General features: G+C 28.9%; 2 protein-coding genes across 2 annotated transcripts; one reads left to right on the top strand and one right to left on the bottom strand.

The window, feature by feature from the left end:
* Positions 1-6,842: 6,842 nt before the first annotated feature.
* Positions 6,843-10,389, bottom strand: LOC111631749 (doublesex- and mab-3-related transcription factor 1-like). The gene is made up of 3 exons (XM_023376055.1): positions 9,832-10,389; positions 8,161-8,319; positions 6,843-7,537 (listed from the first exon to the last, which is right to left on the bottom strand). The coding sequence occupies exons 1-3, from the start codon at positions 10,181-10,183 to the stop codon at positions 7,122-7,124; spliced, it is 927 nt and encodes a 308-aa protein (XP_023231823.1). The 5' UTR covers positions 10,184-10,389; the 3' UTR covers positions 6,843-7,121.
* A 2,369-nt stretch (positions 10,390-12,758) lies between these two features.
* LOC111631744 (E3 ubiquitin-protein ligase RNF170-like) lies at positions 12,759-13,498 on the top strand (the record flags this gene model as incomplete). Its single annotated transcript, XM_023376050.1, has 2 exons — positions 12,759-12,839; positions 12,922-13,498. Coding segments are annotated over 2 exons (360 nt in total), but the record flags the coding sequence as incomplete, so codon positions are not given.
* Between the last annotated feature and the right edge of the window lie 4,833 nt (positions 13,499-18,331).

Below are 18,331 nucleotides of genomic sequence, written 5' to 3' on the forward strand. Positions count from 1 at the left end.
ATAAGAAAATTAAAGTCTAGAGTCAACACACAGAGTACAAACATAAAATTAATTTTCAATCCTGATCAAATGAAAACCCTTGGAAACGTGTCAACACGGGGAATAAAATGGCAAAATAATAGGATAAGAAAGGCTCTGCAGTTAAAATCTGCTTGTGGAAGATCAGGCTATGAATAAACAATATTTAGTGATTATGGGTGACTTTTGTTGCACACTTCGTTTACTTGCAGGAAACACGAGTGTTGATTACTTTCGTTTAATTTATATTACTAAACAAAGACTTGTTTCAAATTTTATCTAATACTCTTTGAAGAAATACTAAATATTAATCCATTTTCCATCTTCATAACCGTATATGACTAAATCAATTAATTTTAACGTGAAAAGATAGCTCAATTACATCTTAATAAATATTCTATCTTGGTCGAAAACAGTTATATTAACTTTCGAATACTCAATGCACCTGGTGTAATTCTGAGTCTGTCGATTTTTCACCTATTACAGAACCGTCAAGGTTTAGCAAGTTTGTGTGATTCACTTGATATTAAACGGAAATTCCAGTGCGGTTCTCTCCTTGAATTTAGAATGAACATAAATAGTGTCAATAAAAAAGATATAAACTGTATAACTATTTCATCAAGATTACAGAAATGTTAATAAACTAAAGTCAACAGTTTCATTGTTTATTATTATTACGTAAATGTTAACATTTTCTGTATTGTCATCCTTGACGTTAGTGATTGTGATTATTTGGAATGTGTATATTTGAAATCAATTGTCAAATAAGAGTATAAGTCTAATAATAATTTGGAAACTGTTCCAAGTTTTTTGTAACCCTTTCATTAACAAATGTACAGTACCACCCCCTGTAACAGGGAATAAATGTTTGATATTTAGTGATTATCTGCATTCCTTGCAAGGAATGCAGATAATCACTATTTGTTACTGTAGTCAAATTTCTTTTTTTAATCATTGTCCCATTCAGATATTTTGAGATCCTCTGCACAAAGTCAAAAAACTGACGTCGTGTGTTTGTGTGGAGGCATCTATTTCGTTAAATATCTCAGGATAGGATATAGATTAAGAAACGAAATTTGGCATCGTAACTTGTACATAAGAGACATTGACGCTATTAAATTTTAATGATTAAATTTTGGGAGATGGGGAGATAAAGTGGATTATGTGTCATCGCGAGTGGGGTCGGACTTAAGAAAGCTTTACTCGTTATTGTCGTTTACAATATTTTAAAAAATTCGTCTCCATCCTCAAAACTAAACTTTGTTTCTTTTTTGCCCTTTTATAGTAATTAATAATATAAAAGTTATTTTTTAATAACATCTAGTAACAGATAGTGCCATACACAATTTCAACCTTGAGCTAGTGTCATGGTGTTTTTTGAAATGTAAATAATTTTTAAAGGAGATTTTTATCATAATTCAACAAGATTACTCCTTTTAAACTGTTGTTAATATTTAATTTTTTTTTTATTTTAGTATATATAATTGAAAATGATCGGGCTTCCTATAGTCTCCTTAATCTCCCTATTCGAGTGCTGGGAAAGTCGAGCGAGAAACCTCGGTTTATGGTAAGCTTGTTTATATTTATATTTCTAAGAAAACACATAACTAAGTAAATGTTATATAAATGTATGCAATTATGCTATAATTAGGCGCTGCCGTATTTATTGCTATTTAATTAAAGGAAAAGCGTACAAAAACAAAATGCAAATTTGAATAAAATATTTGCATTCCAATACTTGTAGGTTAGTAGGTTTGATGTCTTGCTGTATTACAAAATCGTAAATATATTTATGTATATTTTTAGTAGAAATAGATTTAAAGGGAATATGACTTAAATTCAAATGTTTAAAATTCTGTAAATTAAAGAAAAATTCGCTTATGGAGGCACATACTAAATGTTTTCTGGCATTAAGTAAGATTTGCAATAAACAAAGCGAGGGTTTGTCAGATTTAGAGATTTTTAGAGATCTTCAGGAAGGTAAAAAAATGATGAAAACGTTCGCTCTCTCATTCTCATTATCGATAAAAAGTTATAGATAATAGATAAAGGCAGTAAGTTAGTCTAATGGTTATATTTGCGTTTTATATAACAGTTTTTGTTGCAAATTTCCATCAATCTTATCCTTCACGAGAAAAAAATTTAAATAAGCAAACGTATCTTCGAAGAATATATATTTTGTCATGCACTTTTAAAACCTGTAACAGCCCAACTCTGTAATTAATTCTGCATCTAAGAGTACATTTCGTTAATAGTTAAAATACTAAAAAAAATGTGTTGGAGTAGCTGTTGAGTAGTTTTTATACGAAATTTTATCAAAAACCTGTACTACTATACTAGGCAAATATTATAAAGTCTTGAAAGTTATCGTAAGCTATAGTCACGATAAATCAAAACAGTATGCTGAGACAATTTCCTCTTAGGTGCCTTTTACAACATAATACAATAAGATAATGTATTATAAAATACAATAGTAAAATAGTATAAAACAATAAGCTAATTTAGTATAAAATACAATAGTAAAATAGTATAGAACAATCTAGTAAAAATAGTACGAGCAATTATTTATTGTGACATCGTCACAATGCCGGGCTGCAATTTTTAATTATGTTTTTAATTTATTTTATTTAAAAATGTATGATCTCCACCTCAAATTAGTGCTGCAGGGTTTTGCCCCTGTATTTCATACTTTTCCGTTAGCAATGGAGTCCTGCCTATCATCTATTAACTGCGCTCAGTTTTGAATTGACCTCCTACCCCTAAAGTTTCCATATCTGGTCTCCTCTTTCATCTTTCTAACTCCGTTATCGATATCAAGGAAAGACGGACGAACGAACGACAGAGGGAATCTATAGGTCTACAATTTTTTGAAATTGCAACCCAATAAAATGCATTAGTGTGTGGAGTAGCCCTCATGATAAGCTATATCTATATAAAGGGTGGCCAAAAATCTACTTGACAAATGGGGATAATCACTGTTGTTATCATTTCAGGTGAAAAAATCATTGTAAGTAATCATGCCGACCAATGTTTATATTCAGAAATGTTTTCTTAAGTTTCGGATGTTGCCAACAGCTTGATACGAAGACTCCGGAAGGTGTGGGATGACGATGAAATTCCTTTGCAGCTTCCAGTGTTGTTCTGTGATTGACTCCTACACAATGAAACAAGTTCCACTCGTTGTTCGGGTGTCGGCATGATTACTTCCGATCGTTATTGTGCCTAAAACAATAAGAAAAGTGCTTATCCTATTTGGCCAACGGGTTTTTGTCTACACTGTTGGAATTTTAACTTTGCCTATGTTTCGGAAATGTTAAAAAATTACAAAATTTACATAAATTGCCTGCATGAAAAGTTTTCATTAATTTCTACTATAAAATATACTTGTAATATTAAACAATTTTTCACTTCGCATTCTAAATTACTACAGGTTGAACCATCAGTAATCCGGCATCATGGGAAGATCTATCCACAAGTTTTTAGAGAAGGTTCACGTATTTTCCCGTACTGTAGCGCCACCTTCGCGTCACCATTAAGATACTGCAAGAACTTCGGAACTACAGAACTATATCTTATTAAAAGTAAAGCCTATGATTACCAAGAAATGCTTAATTATAAAAGTCTTGACTCGTATAATTATTTTTCAAATGGTAAAGCAGGTGAAATTTTAATTAATTAATAAACTGTTACAAAACACTTGTGTCCTTAAGACAAATGTACCCTATCTGCATGTAATCATTTTCTGTATGCACTTGGGTGGCTTATGATGGTAAAATTATTTACTATCTGGATGTACGGTACATGCATGGCTGGTTACCCATTTTCTTCTTAAATTTTTCATCACGTGGAAATGAATGTCACTGTTACGGTTGAATACATGGACAATATCCAAGCATCTTGTTTTCGTGTACATCGCATACAGCTTAAAACCATTTATAAAGAACACTCTAACTGCACAATATCTATCTGAACTGGTTTTATAAGGTATATGTCACCAATGAAAAACTAAAAATTGCACACCTACACTAATAACTAGCAGTATCTTAATGGCTGCCAAAACACCTCCTTGTGTGACAGGATTCAAAAACACGTTCTGGAAACTTGTGGATAGGATGACGGATAAATAATTTTAGTGATTGGGTTAGAATACACTTAACCCGACAGCTAACCACCTCATCGTAGCTTTAAAATACACTGTAAACCAGTAGCCTATATGTTGATTAACACTTAAAATATATTTTAAGTGTTAATCAACATATAGGCTACTGATTTATTTTAAATTATACTTTAAACTATTGGAAATCAGTCAAGCAGGCAATTTTTTAAATTAATTGTATATATATATATTGTATATATAGGCCTATATACAGTATACAATTAATTTAAAAAATTGCCTGCTTGACTGATTGCCAATAGTTTAAAGTATAATTTATAGAGTTACAATTAAAAAATAAGCAAATTTTCATAATTTATTTTATCGCACAGAATATCTAAATTAATAATAATTGCAAATGAAGTTATATAATTATCCTATGGTGAATTATTAACATATTGGTTATACTGTATTTTTAAACATAAAGTTTTAATCTTTCAGATTAAAGTTTAATTATAATTATTCTCTTTTAAACGTTATTAAGTGTTAACGTTATTAAAATTTTAGAATTGTCTACAGTTCTTAATAAATGATAAAAAAGAGCCCGATTTACAACTTTATATTTTCTTTACAAGGCTGTAAAATTTGTAGTAATTTACTACAAATTTTACAGCCTTGATTTTATTTAGATAAGTTTTAGATACCAGTTATTTAGATAAGTTTTAGAACCTAATTAAGCATTTTAATATATAAATTCTAAAAAACGCTTTCTCATATTCAAAAAGGTTAAAAAAATATAAAAAAATGCTATATAGTGAAATATATCCACCGATTGGATTGAACTGATTAATGGAATAAAGCAACGCAACACATGGGCAATCTGCCAAAAGGGGAGTGCTTCCTACGTAAACTGGATCCTTTTTTTTAGATGTTATGCACTAGTGTAGAAAACCCGGAAAACTCCACGTGGCCTGTGCGTTGTCTGGAACGAACACGCGACCAACTACCAGTGTGTTTTAGTTTTATCCACTCGGCCACTCTTATCTTCCAATACTTCAGCGCACGATCGATACTTTAAATTTTGAATTAATTTAATATAAAAAAAAGTTAATTGCATTTGCATAGTTATTGTATATTTATTACAATATTTGATTAAAATGATTATTACAATCAACTTCATACGTAAGGAACTCTCCAATACGGAGACACGGCTATAAAAATAAAGAAGAATGGAATCCTAGTTTTAAAAATAAGCGAACTTTAAAATGTGTAATATTTTCTTTACTTTGCACAGGAATTTTGGCATGGTTTCCTCTTCGAATGCTTGTAAATGATTGCGATATAGAGCAATAAAATCGCCATTTTAAATAAATTCGTACGATTCTAAAATCTAACGGACATCGAAAGTTAGAAGTTACCAAAAACTACGTTAAACGAAGTAATTGATGTGTTCTTTATATTTCGTGTATAGTAAAATTGCAATTTGTCAGCAATAAAGAAATTATCGTGAAAATATTAATCATCCACACTAAGTTTCGTGAGAAAAACATTAGAGTTGCTCAGATACTCCTGGATTTTGTACTTTCTCACACACACATATTCCATATTTTAATAATAAAAAGTATTTTGGACAGTTTAATAAACAATAATCGGATGTAATAACGTTATAGGACCTTAACATCCTGGTATTGGTCGAGAGCAGCTTACTAAAAGAACAAAGTAGGTCAAATTACTTTAACGAAAACAATTTCTGTATGGCTTAACGAAGTAGCGAAACTAATTCGTAGTTTATTGTTGAAATTCTTATCAAATTCCTTCGAATTGTAGGTTTATAATTAGGAGTGAAAGCTGTTTTTTTCATTAATTAAACTAATGCTAGTGAATTTGTTTGTGCAGTTTTCTATCCTCGGGGTCAGGGAGGACGTTTGAATGTCGAATTACAGAGAATAATTCGTGTGTTTAATATAGTAATAAAAAATCTGACCACGTTCGTAAAAGTTCCAATGTCTTAAAACTACTTTTAGTAAGTGAAAGCCGCTCACAGTAGCCTACCTGATATTTTTAAAAGTTATTTCAAGTCGAAGCGAATTGAAATTTGTGGCTAAAGCAATAAAAATCAAATAAACCACTATTTAACGAGGGGCTTACTCGTATGTGCTGATTATATCATTCAAGCAGATGAAGTAAACAATAGGTTATCGATCCGTGACGAATCGGGCTTCCTAAATGCATGTGGTCTTACGCAAATGCCTGAGTTCTATTTGTTTAAAATCGTCACTATTTGTAGTATGTACAATACAGATTTATAGGGAATCGTTTTCATGTAGATAAGGAGAGATTTAACAGCGCAATTCAATTGGAATTTATTGACTAATTTTTACAGAACGTACCTCCAAATTCATAACATAAAAGTATTTATAAAAAGAGAATTTATTTATATATCTCACACAATATTAAATTAGAAGCAGTATAGATCAATGAGTTTATTTACAACAATATTGGGCAATTTACAATATATATATAAATGAGCGAAAGCATTTTTTTAAAAAAATAAATGAATAAAAAGAGAATAATTAAAAATGATATAATTTAATTACGAATATAAAAAACATTCGTATGAAATTACGAAAATTGTTAATGCATAAATATAATTCTCTCATGCAAAAATATATGCATAAAATTTTAAATATTCTCAAGAAATTCACACGTAAAAATTATTTTTATATATAAATGCTTATATTCGTATTTAAATTATATATACAAAAATATTTTATATTATCCTACAGTGTTTTTAAAAATTTCAAATTTCGCATTATAATGCTAATTGCATTAAGAAATTGCTAATTTAATTTATATTAAACGTAAAAATTATTTTAAAATACATTTTTTTTAATTCCATATTTTTTATCCAGATGGCGCTAGATGATAGTTTATGAATTAGCCAATGGCAGAATGTTTTTTCATTTCGAAATTCGACATTAACCAATAAGATAATAGAATTATTTAAATATTACATAGGAGGATACGGTTGAAATCTCATCCTGTCCATTTGCATACTTAAAGCGATCATAGGATTAAAAGGCCTGAGTGGAGGAGAATCCATTCTGTTTCTATTATCACTATGTATTGGCATCTCTTCTGCTTCACTTACTCTGATATAATTCCCATCGTTGGCATAATGAGATCCACTAGGAAAGGTCTCTTCGGGTGGAGACGTATGAGAACTAGGACCGGCGTGGCTCGTTGATATAGCGCTAGGAGCACTAGAACTTAAAGGATAGGAATAGAATGGAGGGAGACTAACGTTGGGATAAAGTATGGAAGAATTAGTGAGGCACTGATGCAAGATGGGTGACCAGTAGACACCGGATGTTGCCGATCCATAATTTGGTTCCCACAGCGAGTATAACCTCATGTCGGCTTGAGCTGGAAGAAAAGTTTTAATTTATGACATTATAAAAAGGGTAGCTTAAAAATTATGGGAAATAAAATTAATATTTTAACATGCAAATTGCTACTTGGGGTAACTTAATGATACGTTACGTTTTATTGAGTGTGTTTAGGTAGCAATTTTAAACATAAAATTAGTGTAAGCACGTCGCCCGGGTTAATTGGAAGTGTTTTAAAGATGTGACAGGGGAATAAAAAAGTTGCTTTGCCGCAGCTTTTTGTTGTTGCGGAGGGAAGATGATTTTACAGGGTCATTTATCACACGAAAACTTTTTTCTGTGATCACGTGCATGGCGGCATGTGTCGTGGAAAAATAATACACCCGTGTACTATTATCTTCCTTAGACATTGAAATAGGTAGGTAAACAGACGGGACCTGTCCTTAATGTAGGTTATCATCTGTCTGACCTTCAGACGTTTGTGGTTATTTAAAACTTGTTTAAAGCGTTCGGCCTTCCGAACAAGGTTACATTAAACTTATTTTTAGTGCTTTATTAGTAAAAATTGTTTTCGAATGAGGCAGCTTAATTAGTTTACGGTAGTGTTAAAAAAAATGGTTAGGGCCCGATTGGGGTAGAAGAATCGATGATGGTTCTTACCTTCGATTAACTTTTTGTATGCTAACTTGACGTTAAATTTACACTCTTTAAGGATGGCGTAGAAGTATAGTGTCAGAGAATTGTCATTAACTTGGAAGGCATTCAGAAGTGCCTGCAGGGCTTCCTGTATTTGTCTCCTATTGCTTGAACATATTCCACCTAAACGTAATATAAGGAAAATACCAGCGAATCAAGGAAAATACAAGTTATAAACAAATTATTACATTACTGACATTTTACTTTGATAAAAAAATACTGAATTGAAAGATATTATATACAGTTTAGTACATTTTTTCAATAAATATTTAACTTGTTTATTTACACAGTAATAATTTAATATGCGCATCAAATTAACATGGAAATTAAGACGAAGCATACTGATACTTGAAAACAGAATTATTAATATGAATTTCGTAAAAACTAGTAAGTTTCGCTTCTAAAGTCTAGCGAGATGTCTACTTTTAATTAAAAATTATTTTATAGAATTCTTATTCAACATTTTTTATAGTCTGTAAACAATAGACACCGAGATATTTTACGTCATAAAACACCTTCCGTCCATAAGCTTAACGATTTAAACAGACCTTGGGAAACCCTATAAAGTAAACCAGGTAAAAATCCCAGACAGAAATCACCAATGTCAGACGGTCATTATCTTCCTTTCCCTGTAGACAACGTAAACAACCTGTTCGAATCTATCAAAGGAATGACCACACCTTCCACCCCGAACATTCTCACCACGCAGACGAATTAACCTTGTCTATCTAGAACTTGTTTACGAAAATTTTCAAGCTAAAATAAAATAAAAATTTAAAAATAAAAATTCTCTAAGACGTGCCAAAACTTCCGGGTTTGGAAGGAACGTTTTTCATAATCTGCGTGAGAATGTCTGCCTCTGACGTATCCTTACTTATTCCACATTCAGTAAAAAGGGATTTTTATATAAAATAAATGAAAATTCCTGGCCTTATAAAATATTAAAAGTTGAAACAAATTAATAAAATGTTTTCTAAAAAAGTATTTATTTAGGTCTTATATTTAAACAATTCGAAAAGTTATAAATAATTATACTTTTTATTTAATATCGGCCATTTCCGATTAGGTAGGTCATTTGCCTTTTATAGTCTGATTTAAAAAAAAAATGTTTTTGTATAAATTACTTGGAGCGTGTAAGATATTTAAATATCATTAAAATAATGACGAATATAATTGATAATATATCTTTACATCTCTTCCAAAGACGAGAACAAAGAATTTATCACGTTGCGTCAATGTTGCCGGATCCTAAAATGGTAATAAATTCTCTTATCCGGGTTATATTAAATCATAGAAAGTTGTTAAGTGTCTGGAAAACAAGCTTATCGGCGAGGCAGAATGCATAGACCTATATCATAATTTATTTTAATGGAGAAATAATGGAGAGAAACAGGATATTTCCTCGATATTATCAAGGAAACGATTTTTGTTTTGTATTTCTTTAAAGTAAACACATGGTGAGTACGTATTTTTACGGCTTTTGAGGGTATAAAACAGTTATTTTCTTTGTAATTCGAAGATTTAAACGTCTTTTTACATTTCATATAATCTAATGTAACCGTAATATAAAATAATTCTTAAATACGAAGAGCGACGAACTATAGGATCGGTTTAATAAAGAAACAATTGGCATACCTTCGTTGGAAGGGATATTTTCGAGAGCTGGGCTATCTCTGTTCGAAGAAATCGGTTCTGTTGGAATTACTGGTTGCTCGTCCATGGCTATCCCTCTAGCTTCGTCCAGAGCTTGTTCGCGCCTTAAGGCTACTTGTTTAGCCATAACCCTTTGCCTTTCCACAGTTAAAGTACATTTGCTACAAACGCAGTGCCGGTATGGGCAATAACGCTTGTGTCCTTTCACTGCTTTTTCATTTCCATGATTTTTGCATCTAGAACACTTTGGTCTTCGATTCGAGTTACCACCAACTTCCCTTGGAGAACTTTCGGAGCTTCTACCGTTATCTTCTTCGTTTCTGACAGCCGCCATTTTGGTTTTTCCAAGAGGGGAAAAAAAATTTTTTTTTCGGTATTAAACAGGAAAATTCGACTTGTGTGCGTCTGGAGCTAGGGAAAAACTGTTTCAAATTAAGTCATGTGCAGGTGCTACAAAGCGAAACTTTCCAATGTCACTGCCTGTTATTGTAGCGGCATGATTGGCTTAATCATAATTGCCCCTTTTCCATAGTTTGATCATCTGAATAAAAACAAATAAAAATATTATTCTGATGAGAGAGAGTTACAAAAGTTATATATTACCTGCAGTACATGTATATTCAACATGGAGCATTGATTCTCTTTAATTTAGGCACAAGTTAAATTTTTCCTAAATCTTCACTTGTCTCTGTATAAGAATGATTAAAAGTAGAGAACTGGGAAAGGGATGAGAATGTTGGCTAAAGCATTGTCATGAACCTGTGCAAAAGTATCTTAACAAGAGCAAGAGCATGTTGGAAGGTGACTTCTCACCTTTTATGCTAAAATTCCATCCAATAGGATTATTAGAAAATCCTACCATGTTTCTTTTGCAAGACGGAAGTTGTGTGATCCCCACAAATAGAACTGAATGGCTTTCCTCTAGAGAAAAAGTTTCTTTTTCTCTAGAGGAAAGCCATTCAGTTCCTCTGAAAGTGATAGTTTGAGTGCAATGTCTCTCTTCTATTTGTGGCCACAAAACTTCCATCATGCAATGGAAGCATTGTTATTTAAATTATTAACTTTCAGATTCTCAGTTAGTCTTAGGTATCATATCCAATGTTTTTCTTCATTATTTTAAATGACTAACTTTTAGATGAATTGTGCTGGAATTTTCAATAGTAAACATGTTAGCTAGAAATTAAGAACTAAGAACTATTTATGAAGCATTTAAGTTCAAAACAATAACTGAAATTTAATAAGCAAACAAACCTGATATTTTTATAGTTTCACATATAAAGTAATTAATACTTATTGCTTAATCAATTAAAAATACCATAGTTAATTGACTCCTTCAAAAAGTTTGATAGCTTTAATTGTTTAGATCAGTGTCAAAACCCTGGCCCAAAGCACACTTTAATCCAGTGGAAACATATCACTTACAAGTGAGAAGTAGTCCTACTTTTTGTATATAGGATTGTCCATAAATTACATAATGTATTATATTTTTTGACCTCCATCTCATCTCCTATAATGCTCCATAACTCTATTGCTCTACTCACCCTCATAATTATGTAAAGCATAATTTCAACCTATCCTTAATTGTACTGATAAGTAATACATACACAACATGGGTACTGAACATTACATTATTTTATTAATTACATATTATAGCATACAAAACAATGAAGTAAACAACATGGTTCACTATACAAGAGTTCAGAAACAAAAATGAATAATTTGTTACCCAAGGGTTGGGACCCTAGTATTACATAACATTTTTATAAATACTTCAGCCACTTGTAACTGATCATAACTGTTATCTGCATACCTACCACACACATCTACATTACATAATTTATTGACAGCTTGATTATGTACACTAATCTTGTGTACCACTTGAAAAGTATAGGTACTAATGGCCTAATGATAGGAATCAATGAAACAAATTAATGTGATGATTACTTTTTTTCTATAATAGAATGCTAGTAGATATCTGTGCATGTGTGTTTATTCTGTTTTATTGTTGTTGAATATATTTATAAATAAAATTAAATAAAAAGAATGTTTTATAAGCAATTTAAAAAAATTTTTTTAGCACAGTGTGTAGTTCTTTATTGGAGGCATGGAAATTGGAGAGGAGCAGTTCGATGTCCTGTATGCAGACAACAGGTTTTGTATTTTTTTTTTTTTTCTTGTAGATATCAAACTAAGTTTACTTAATATAGCGCTTTTTGGATTCAGGGGTCTCAAGACATGGAGATTTTCAAAAAACTTGGAGGATCAAATTTGACACGATTCCAATACTGTTCCTGTTGTACAGTGATCAAACTTGCAAGCGAATATTCTAAAATTTAAGAGATGAATTGAAGAATGTTTTCAAAAACTAAGCATGACTTCTAAAGTAAAACAGATTACAATTACGAAGTTTTTTATAAAATAAAAACTACCTGCAAGTTATAATAATTATTTTTAACTTTTACTTTGAAATGAAATAAATACGTTGTTGTACTCTATTAAAATATGTTTTTATTATTTAATTTTATATATTTTCAATTTCCTAATTTAATTTTTAATGCATCTTTTCTTATTCAAAGTTTCCATTGTTGCATTTTGCAGAATGTAAAACCGGTATATTTATAAAGTCAAATATAGAATACGAAGTGTTTACAATGTTATGTACAGTACACTATAGAGATACAAGGACGAGTAACAAGTGAGAGACTTATAGTCTATTCTTCCCTTCTTGTCTTTTCTTCTTCCTTCCATCCTTGGGTCTTTTGTACGTAATTTCTATTTCCAATGAAGATCATATATATTTTTAATTCCCCTATTGTTCCTCCTATGTACGAATTTTTCTTACAGAAAGTAGGCAGATCGATCTAAGAACATTTTATCAGATTGAATTTTTTTAATGGCTACGTCCATTCAANTCTGAGAGAGAAGAAAGAAACCAAATTCTTTGGGATGTGAATGATTATAATCGAAGATTCTCAGGAGAACCTAGACCAGTAAATCTATTTACTATAATAATAAAAGTATCTTTTTTTTACTTTGAATTTATATAAAATTTTAATTTTTATTATCTTATAGTGGCTGGATTATGTTTGGGATCTACCAACTCTGTTACGTCATCTAGGTTCAGAATTTTTTTCAGTGGGTGGATTAATGTACATGTTCCGTCTTAGAATTGTCCTTTGTTTTGTTGCTGCTATCATGTATTTGATCTCACCATTAGATATGATACCAGAAGCTGTGTTTGGCATTTTAGGTCTACTGGATGATTTGTTTGTTGTTCTGCTATTAGCTATATATGTTACAATCATTTACCGTAGGTTTCTGGCAGCACGTTGGCAGGAAGAAAACTCTTGAAAGAAGATAAAATGGTTACATTTATATATATATACTATTTCTTATGTCCCATTGAAAGAAGAAAAATATTGCAATATAAATAATTGCATCATAACTGTGATCACATGCAATGTTTTGTACTTTCATCTCTAAATGATATAAAGCCCTCCAAGTTATGATTTGTGATACTCCTTATCATACAGGGAAAATGCTTATATTTCACATATACAGTGGTATAAGAAGCTTTGTAGCCATCTGTATATAAGGTATTAATTTTACTTGACCAATAAACTTTTTTCATGCCTTAACTTCCCATAAAGAGATCTGATGACAGTTTTTCATTTATAGGTTTTTTCATAAAATTGAGTAAAATTAGATTTTACATTATAGAATGTATTTAAAATTATAATAGAAATTTCTTATTTAAAACTGGTAAACTGAAAAGGAATCTTGTACAGAAGAATGACAGTTTTAATATTTATAGTAAATTTAAATCTAAATGTAAAATGTTCTTAAATGTACAGAAAAATTTTATTTCATTAGTACTTGTGAATTTTTAATTGTTATAAATCTTATAGATATTTCTCATCAGATTACAATACACTATCTGTCATCAAAAAACAAATATATCTTTATTTCATATGAACAGTTGTAATTTTAATAGGTATGTCAATTTAAATCATCTGTTTTGAAGTAAAATTATTTTAATTGGATATCTGTTTGCTTGATTTAAGATAAGAAATTTGAATGGATACTAATGTTTTGAGTAAAATTATTTAAATTGATTATTTGCTCAATTAGATTTCTTTATACAATAAACAAGTTCTTAAGAAAGCTTAATGGCAAATGATTCTCGTATCAATATTTGGCAGAAATTTAAGTTTTCTTATCTTGATAAAATGAATGTTCTTAATTTTTATAAAAAAAAAAAAAATTCAGGAAATTGAATGCAAAAGATACTTGAATTAAAATGAAACATCATCTTTTTGTCTCCATAAATTTATTGTAAGTTAAACACTACATAAAAAAGTTTTATTGAGAAACAATTATAAATATTTGAGACTAAATCTCATTTTTAGATCATTCATTGAAAAGAACAATTTTTAAAAATTCTAAAAACATTTGCTTGATAATATTTGATTTTGAAAACACATTATTTTTTCTATGGACTTTTTTGTTTTTTAGTTGAGTTAAATAATCTAAGATCAAAGCTAAGTTAATTTATAAAAGACTAATGTTGTTTATTTATTTTTAGATAATCATTATGAATCTGAAATAAGAACTAAAAGTTTAAAGTAATGTCATTGTGCAGATATTAATTTTATCAGTTTTACAATAAAAGTTATACACAAGTGATAAACTGTACTTTTTAGTTATATGATAAAATTTTAGTAACTATTCAATAAATTTCCAGATTTTTTTATATACTATAGAAGTTTTAAAAAAATATATTGTAGATTTTATTAAACAAGAATATAATCGAGAACACTGCAAACTTATTTTACTTGTTATGAAATTTTTTAAAAATACAACATTTAAAATTTTATGGAATTCAAACTCAGTTATATTTAAAAATAAATTATTTGTGAATTGTATTTTAAATGTTATGTAATGTTAATGTAATTTTTTTCTGACTTAATGAGTCTGTAATCAATTATAATTACATAAATATGAAGAATTTCAATTTTTTTCTTTTTTACATTGTGTTAAAAGTATTCCTTTCTTAAATAAATTTGTAAGTATTGCCTGTTTCCATTTTTAATCATTATTTAACAAACAAGCAATTACAAATTTTTAACATATCTAGAGTTCTGACTTTTATAGAATAACATTAATAGAAAATTAATTTTTTCAAGCATAATATTTCTTAGTATTATGAATTTTTTTCTCATTCAACCAGTTTCTTAAGTTTGAATATATTTGTTTGGAGTAAGAATGTTTTATAGCATTTTATATTAAAAGTACATCATATAATGTATACAATTATTTCAGTACTACTGTACTGGTATTTATTTTAAAATATTAATGCCATCAGAGTTATATTGAAAATTATACCTAACAATATTATGATAAAAATAAAACATTAACTTGATGAATTTAGTTTTTTCCCCAATAAAAAGTTATTAGAGAGGTTGCAGCCGAAGTTTTCATCTCTAAAATGTGAACGTTGAGCCGCCATCCTGTAAGCCTAGAAGTTTGACAATGGAACGTCATTGGAATCATGTTTGACATTTCAAATGCCATTGTCAAAGTTCTAGGTTTACAGGATGGCGATGTTTGACGTTCACATTTTAGAGATTAAAACTTCAGCCACAACCTCTCTATTCTAATATATTTAATGAAAAATGATAGTGTCATCATAATTTCATAGTAATATAATTATTAAATCAAAAATGTCTACATTGGCATATTTAATACCTGATTTGCTTTATATGCTAACAAACTTTCATTTTAATGTGAATCACAAATTCATTTGCTTGTGTAATAACATAATATTAACATTCTTCATACATTATCAAGATATGTTCATTTTGTCAATAAATGAGATATTCCTTTAAACAGTATTCTGGAAATGGAGAGAGAATGAAATTGCTTATTAATGTGAGAGAGAACTTTTCGGACACAATTCCTGTTTAAATAGATATGAAGCGGAGATAGAGTTGTTTGTAGATTTCTTATTTACAGATCATTATTATGCAATTGTTAACCTAGCAAAAAGCATGTTACATATCTTAACAAGTAATGCACAGTAGATACACCATTTGATATATTGTGCCATTTGTTAATAACTGTTATGAGTACAATAGAAAATACATAGGCAGAAATGTTAACAGTATTAATTAAAACTTGAACAATCCTGTTCTAAAATAAATCATTTTATTCTAGTCTACTTTGTTATCTATATTAAATGATGATTGCAGATCATTTAATGATATATGATGATATAATAATAGCAAAGAACGGTGTAAATGAATGGATTAAAAAAAAATTTAGAGTATATGAAATTAAGTTTGTATTTTTTTTGTGCTAATTTATAAATTGAGATAGACTAACAAAATTTACCTTTTATTACAGTAAGTTTATTATCATTACTATTGTCTGAAATTAAGTGAACATTTAGTGTGAATAATAAGATGACAAAGAAGTGATTGATATAATTTATAAACAATAGCAGAAAAAATATAGGAGGTATGATTATTAAAGGTAACAAGATAATTAAAAGCAAACATTTTAAAGTTAACACTAATCCCTGCTTTATTGGATTATCTAGTTCATTTAAATATATTTCTTACAGACCTAAGTACTTTGGATCTTAGAAGAGTCCATCTTGGGGTATACCATACACACATTCTATGGCATAATTATGGAATGCAATTCTGATATTTAGAACAAAGTCAAAAATGGATGAATATTTTAACTATTTCTATAAGAAATAGTTAAAAAGGAATGGAGCAATATGAAGAAAAGAAACATAAGGTAGTTTAGTTTCTAGAAGAAATTTGATTGAATAAAAATTTCAACACAAACTTTTGCTCTCATTCAAACTACTGTATGTTCCATGAATACACGTCAGAATTTAGATATTCAAATAAAGCATAGTTTATGTTAATTTTCTGATAACAGAATATACAAAAAAAAAAATTTAGCAAAAGAATACAATAAAGTGGGAAATTTTTACAATAGACTTGACATGAAGCAGAAATATAATAAAAACCATGAAATAGTAGTATATATATCGATAATATCTACATTCACAGCCATGCATCCATACTTGCATATGGTATACATTGAAGATAGGTATTAGAGATTTCAAAAAGAGTCTGCAAAACAGAATAGAAAAAAATATTGCAGTGATTAGGAAATGTAAAGACAATAGGTAATTGTAGGTTTTGTTGTATATTAAGAGAGATGAAATTGGAAGAAAAATAATCAGAAAGAGATGATTAGATCTACTTTTCTATTTTAGGTTTAGGATTAGTGACCTTTAAGACTTTTTACAACAGATTTACAACTCCAGCCATTGCAAAGTTTAGAAAGCTATCAAATATTTTTTTATAATTTATAAAACCAAATACTTTCTAAATAATCAATGTTGGTAACTTAAAATTATCATATGGGCTACATCACTGATTTATTTGTTCAACTGTAACATCACAGATTTATTTGTTCAACTGTACAAACTAATAAATTATTTGTCTAATATTCTATATGAAAACAAAACTGTATAGTTAGATATAAATTTTTGAGTGTTTTAATAGTAAACATTTAATCAAAATTCATTAAATATGAATACATTCCACTTTAAAAATCTCAAAAGTTTTGGATTTATTTGAAATTAGAATTTTTCAGAAAGCATATTCTCTAAAATAACAAATATTTAAAATATAGATCATAGGAAACAAAGCTGATATTTATTGTATACCTAAAGAAAACATTTAAACTTCTGTTATTCAGATCTGATTGATAATTGTCTGGTAGCGTATCAATAAAAGTTTTTCTTTGAACATTATTAGAGATTTAGTATAAAAATTAATGAAAGATTTTATTATAAGAACAAGATATACAAATATGTGCATTGAATTAAATTCACCAAAAATATTTTTAAAATAAATTTTTTATTAATGAAAAGATTGAATACTGATTTTTAGTTTGATTCATAATTCAATCAATTTACATAAATTATGAATTTGTTAACATGAACAAAAAAAATTCCAATATAGATTTACTGCATTTCTTTGGTTTCAAGATGCCATCAATTCAAGAATACTGAAATTAAAAAAAATAATAATAATAATTTTTATGGTGAGAAACTTGATTATTTAAAAATTTAAAGTTTGTTAAATAAGTTAGGTAGTTTTCAGCAGTTCTATTTTTATTTGTTCTAAGTTCTGCATGTACAATAACTTTTCTATTTATGCTGTACAATAATGTCATTTAAAACATTGAAAAAGAGCAGTATTACCCAAATTTATTGGGTGCTTAATGCACCTTGTCTCTGCTTATAATTATTGCTGATTCTTATTTTTGGATTGAAAAGATGTTATTGATGATAATGCATTTTTATTTTGGATGAGTAAAATGGATAAAAATTCTCAGAATTCATGAAATACAATAGATATTTTTATATTACATAATATACCATAATAGAATA

The sequence above is a fragment of the Centruroides sculpturatus genome, unplaced genomic scaffold (genome assembly GCF_000671375.1).
Source record: "Centruroides sculpturatus isolate CEXI.00-Female unplaced genomic scaffold, Cexi_2.0 scaffold705, whole genome shotgun sequence".
NCBI lineage: Eukaryota > Metazoa > Arthropoda > Arachnida > Scorpiones > Buthidae > Centruroides > Centruroides sculpturatus.

Coding starts and splice junctions, on each gene's coding strand:
- LOC111631749 (XM_023376055.1), bottom strand. CDS start 10,183: ATGGCGGCTGTCAGAAACGAAGAAGATAACGGTAGAAGCTCCGAAAGT. Junction 8,320..9,831: donor AAATATCCCTTCCAACGAAG/GTATGCCAATTG, acceptor TATTACGTTTAG/GTGGAATATGTTCAAGCAAT. Junction 7,538..8,160: donor ATACAAAAAGTTAATCGAAG/GTAAGAACCATC, acceptor CTTTTCTTCCAG/CTCAAGCCGACATGAGGTTA.